The sequence below is a fragment of the Belonocnema kinseyi genome, chromosome 4 (assembly GCF_010883055.1).
Source record: "Belonocnema kinseyi isolate 2016_QV_RU_SX_M_011 chromosome 4, B_treatae_v1, whole genome shotgun sequence".
Lineage (NCBI taxonomy): Eukaryota > Metazoa > Arthropoda > Insecta > Hymenoptera > Cynipidae > Belonocnema > Belonocnema kinseyi.
Window position 1 is genome coordinate 137,641,565 of NC_046660.1, and position 5,493 is coordinate 137,647,057.

The following is a 5,493-nucleotide window of genomic DNA, read 5'->3' on the forward strand; positions in this document are numbered from 1 at the left end:
TATTATTGCAATTATTTAACCCGTATTTCATTTCAGTGTCCTAACTCTTTTAATTTTTACGTAAATATATCTTCGGACATATTTGCATTTGTGAATGTAGCCTTCATATCATTAATACTGCATCTCTTTATACCGTTAACACTTAATTTTCTGGTACTACTTTTCGTGCGTGAACAGCGCAAACAAAAATATAACAATCACGTCGCAGAATAGTACGCCATGCCGGGTAATGCTTTCACACCGGTAAAACAAAGCAGCATAAATTTTTTCACCGCATAGTCTCGTACGCATTTCCCATGTTTCGGCACTCCGCGTGCGAGTTTTTAACGTTAATAGTGATTAACAATGAAGTGAAAAATGTCATGGGTTTATGTGAAGTATTTATACGTGTGCTCTAATAAGAAAAATAAGCACAATAGGAAAGAATATGAGTGTAATCGATGTAAATTATTTGTTTACAAATTATTTTATTGATTTTCCTGTTAACAGTTTCTGTATTTTACATTTACATAACGTCGCATAATAATAAACAATGAGAAAAAGAGTGCCTAAATTTTGGTACTTTAACTTTTTTGAACTGTAGCTTACGAGGATGGCTTCTTCATAGAGTTTCAACTTGTTCGTTTAGCGCAGTGGTTAAGAGTTCCGACTGTTCGTCAATAGGTTTAGGTATAGATATGTAGGTTCGATACCCCTTAACGTTACAAATGTTATTTGTAATATAATATTAAAAAATATAATATATGTATTCACTCTAAACAGGGCTATTAATATTTAAGGTCAAAAGACTCGAAATCAACTAATATTTATTTTTTAAATACCTTTTTGTCATATCGTTCGAGTATAGCAGTATGGTACTAGTTAGAATTGACACAGTACTGCGCCCAATGTGGATTCGGGCAGTACTGCGCCAGTAGTGATATCCAGTGCTGCACCAACACTGACAGCCTAGTGCAAAATTTCGTTATCATCCCAAACATATGGCACTACAGGTACCTGCACTGACAAAAAAACAAGAGAACTTCGTGATGGCAACCATGAGGGATTTATGAGGGATCCATGAGGGAAGCCCTTGAGAAATTGAGGAATTGCTTGAGGGCAATCCATGCGGGCCACTACGGGGGCTCCCTCAATTTTTCCATACGGGAAAATTCAATTTGTTAAATAGTTATATTTTTGTGTGGAAAGTTCGTCTTTTGTGTAGGAAATTCTTCTTTTTGGCTTCAATATCAATAATTTTGTTGAATTTGTTTTTCTTGACTAAAAATTCCACTAGTCATTCAAAAGTCATCTGTTTTGTTTTATGACTGAACTACTTGGTTGAAAGTCACTTTTGGAATTTTTATCCGAAATGGCTGGCTAACGAACTTGACCTTTAGTTGAGGACATTAATAGAGTGTATTTTATATTATATAATATTTATAATATTTTTTTCAAAAGTTATCGTGATCAAAAACAGGCAGACGCATTCGTAAAAACCTGTTTTTCGGATTCAGGGGGTCTCGAAACGTGGACATTTGACAAAAACTGGGGAAGTCGAATTTGGCACAAATCTAACAACTTCTATGATGAGATTGTAAAAATGAATTAATTTGTTAAGAATCATTTTTTTATAATTCTGATTTTTTTAATTGAAATAAATAGCATGAAAAACATAAAAATTACAATTTTTTGAAAACCCGCAAACGAGACTAAAAAGATATTAAAAGGCAAAAGATGTGATGAGAATGTCCCCATGCAACGGGAAGATTTTTTTTACTGTTGATGACATTTTTCAAGATTAAAACAAAAACTACGCATCCTATAAAAAAGTGATTGATAAGAAATTTGTAGATCTTTTCGAATTGCACAATTTTTTGTCCAGTCATATTTTTTAGTATTTTGCATAGTTTGACCGCAAAATGTAATTTTTGATTTTCCATTATTTTTTATGCCGCAAAATTGGAAATTTCGATTTTTAAAGAAAATAAAAAAGTTGTTATGATAATCTTCTATGGCTTCTTTTTACTTTTTTCATATCATGCGTTATTTAGCTAAAAATTTCAAGTTTCGTGTGTTATTTGGAATTTAGTAAATGCTATAACTCTGGTCATTTTTGGTGTTATCAAAAAGAGTCATTAGTACAAATTGTTCGTCTGCTGGCCCACGTAGTTACACAGCCGTGCTGCAGTGTGTGACAGAGTCAACAATGGGTCGCTACTAGTTTATAATAGACTGTTTACGTTTCCACACACTGATTTAATCTCAAGGCCAGTGTAATGCAACCCCCGAAACTGTTCTTATATAGGCTTTCTTGTGTAGATATAATCTTCTTTCAGAAATTGCGGTGTACTGGGTGCGTTTTCGAAAAATGGTCGAACACGACATAGTACAACATTCTGCTAACGTGGGCAGATATATTGTGCGAAAAATAACGTGTTTGAATCGTAGTCCATGGAAGAACCTGAAATGCAAAAAGAAGCAAAAATATGAGCAGAGAAAAAAGAAATAAAAAGGGATAATTAGTTCGGAAGACGAAATGAGTCCAGATCACGAGGAAACTATGGAGCACGATCATACAACGGAAAATTTCAGTGGTGATTTAAATAAGAACATTCAAGAAGATTATAAGGAACCCGAAAAAGATAATGCAGATGAGCTTGGCGATGAGGTAGAAAAATTTTATTTTGAACTTCTAAGGCTTTTATTTTTAAATATTAAAAGTTTTATTTTAAAATTGTTAAATTCTAGAGTCCAAATAAAAAAACTGATCAAACAGGAAAAACTTTGATTCCTTCATTTTAAGATTTTCAATACCATTAATGAGGATTAAGGGTAAGGAGAACAAAGGAGTGTAAATATTTCAACGATTATTTAAGTACCTTATTTTTACACGAGTTTTAAACTCTTTAAAATGTAAGTTATTGAGAATGATATTTTATATATGCGTCTCTAGCGTTAAGTATTGCGACTATTCACTATGTCATTTTTATTCTAAACTATTTTATTCTATGGTGTAACTATTTAAGACTGTATCATTTTAATTATTGACTAGTTAAAAATATTAAAAAATTTGTTTGGAAATTCTTTTGCATATTATTGTACCTTTGAACTAAAAAATGAGTCTTGAAAAAAACAAGGGTATAAAATCGCCGCCAAATATTGCATCGCGGCACTATTAAGCGAAAAGAAAGAAATAATAATAAATAATAATGTGTATTATAAGCTTGTGACCATAAACATTTATTGAAAATGCACATTTGGCGGTTTCCCTACCGATAGAAATCTCTGAGTATTCTCTAGCGAAATAGCCTGGCCCATTTGAGACTATAAGCAGAGTCAATTTGAAGCGATTTAGTCTCTGAGATAGTCTGAGAGATTTGGGTCCTTTTCAAGGTCCTTTAGTGGTCCTTTTAAGAGTGGTGCGACAGTAATATAATGTTTCTTTTGTATTCATCACGTGCCGGGTGCGCAGAATTATATACAGTAGTTGGCCGTCGCTAATCCGACTCTCCTTTTTTCAGTTTCTCTTCAAATTATTAACACCTTTTTTTTAATTAATGAATTTTCTCATTATATATATTTATAATTATAACTTATATACTAATATACAATTTTGTAGTTGGATTCAAAAATGTTATCTTTTTTGGCGTATCTCATTCCATTTACGAGAAACGTGTTGGCTACTCTATTCTCTCTGCTTATTATTTATGATCGAATTCTTATTTCAATTTCAGCCTCTCTGGTTGTTATGTATGATCGTATTTCTATTTAAATTTCGGAAAGGACATTTTAAAGCCTTTAAAACATTTAAAAGAACTACCTGGACCTTTAAATATATCTACCTGAGTGCCTGCGAAGAATTTCTCTGAACTTCTCTGACCCTAGAGAATCTTTAGAATATACTCAGAGATTTCTATCGGTAGGGTTATATTAAATATTAGTTGATTAATATTTAATTACCGGATATGAAACTGCAAGGAACCAGCCTTTAACTCCGATTGGGTTCCACACAGAAACCAATAGCTGATACGGTACGATTACCGGATACAAAAGACATTAGGTCCTAATAGGATCCAATTAGAAAGTTTTAAATTATCGAATACGAAACCACACGGAAACGGCTCCAAATACGATTAGGCCCCACTTAGTAGAAAAGTTCAAAATTACCAAATAGGTAACCCCACAGAACCGCAAGCAAACCGATTAGGTTCCACTTAGAAACCAATAGCTGAACGGCACTAATGCTGAATACAAACCGCATCAGATCCTAATAAAATCTTATTAGAAACTTCAATAGTACCACATAAGAAACCACGAAGAAATTGGATTCAAACCGGTAAAGTCTACTAAGAAACCAACAGCTTAACGGTACGAGTACCGAATAAAATTCGCATCATTTCCTAATAAGATTTAATGAGAAAGATCAAATTAACCAAATATAAAACTCCAGAGAAACGCGATAAAACCGATTAGGTTCCACTTAGAAAGCAATAGCTGAAACGGCACATGTGCCTAATACAGACACTTTAAATCCTAATAAGATCCAATTAGAAAGTTCATAATTACCTAATAGAAACTTCATAGAACCAGGAACAAAACTCACTTTCGAAAGTAATAGGACCTGATAGAAACCATATCCTATTAGATTCTATTTGGATTCTAATGGAGCATTTTTAGAATACAACCACACTGGATCCTAATAAGATCCCATTATAAAGTTCAAAATTACCAAATATGATCCGCAAAGAAACCGAATTCAAATCCGATTAGCTTTCACATAGTTGCCACTAAGAAATCAATAGCTAATAGGTACGAGTGCCGAATACAGGCACATTAAATGCTAATAAGATTCAATTCGAAAGTTCATAATTATCTAATAGAACACCAGATAGAACCAGGAACAAAACCCATTTCCGCAAGTAATAGGACCTGATAGAAGCCATATCCTATTAGGTTTCTATTTGGATTCTATTATAGCCATTTTTACTAGCGTTGTGAAAAGAAATAACAATAGTTATTTCTGAAGCGTATAGTTATTCCTAACTATAGTTTCTAACTATAGTTATTTCTGAAGTTATTTCATTCCGTTATAACGCAACGAAAACTAAATCGAAATTTGGGATGGGTCTTAAAAATAAAAAACCTGCTATCACACTCTAAAAAATCGCTGCAGCAGATAAAAAATCAATGATAGCAAAATTACCAGTTCTAAATAAAGTGGGTGGATTTCTTGCTCTTTTTTATATCCATCTTTGCTGGTATAAGTGTTACTGGAGTCAGCGGCGTACCCAGTAATAATTTTGGAGGGGGTGGGGCATAATAGGTTTCATTCATAATTTATAATAGGTTTCATTCAGTATATGATTGACTACATTAGATCTGGCAGGAATTTTACCGCTAAGGTTCGAAAGTTCGCGCGCCAACTCCGGACTCGTTATCACACACTTAACAAGTCAAAGCTGCTGACCATCAGGCAGCATATTGTTGAGAGAATATGGATACTATCTGACG

The 5,493-nt window shown here is 33.3% G+C and overlaps 1 protein-coding gene across 2 annotated transcripts in view; it reads left to right on the forward strand.

Moving 5' to 3' along the window:
* The window catches only part of LOC117171963 (cyclin-dependent kinases regulatory subunit-like), a 120,209-nt gene extending 117,344 nt beyond the window's left edge, over nucleotides 1-2,865 (forward strand). The window contains exons 3-4 of one of the 2 annotated variants that reach the window (XR_004466941.1): nucleotides 2,319-2,650; nucleotides 2,731-2,865. Coding sequence is in view for 1 of the 2 variants with exons in the window: in XM_033359652.1 (XP_033215543.1) it covers nucleotides 2,319-2,491 (173 nt within the window). In the remaining variant the exon portion in view is untranslated. Of the gene's footprint in view, nucleotides 1-2,318; nucleotides 2,660-2,730 lie in introns of those variants that run through there. The other variant, XM_033359652.1, reaches the window with a different exon arrangement.
* The last annotated feature ends 2,628 nt before the right edge of the window (nucleotides 2,866-5,493 follow it).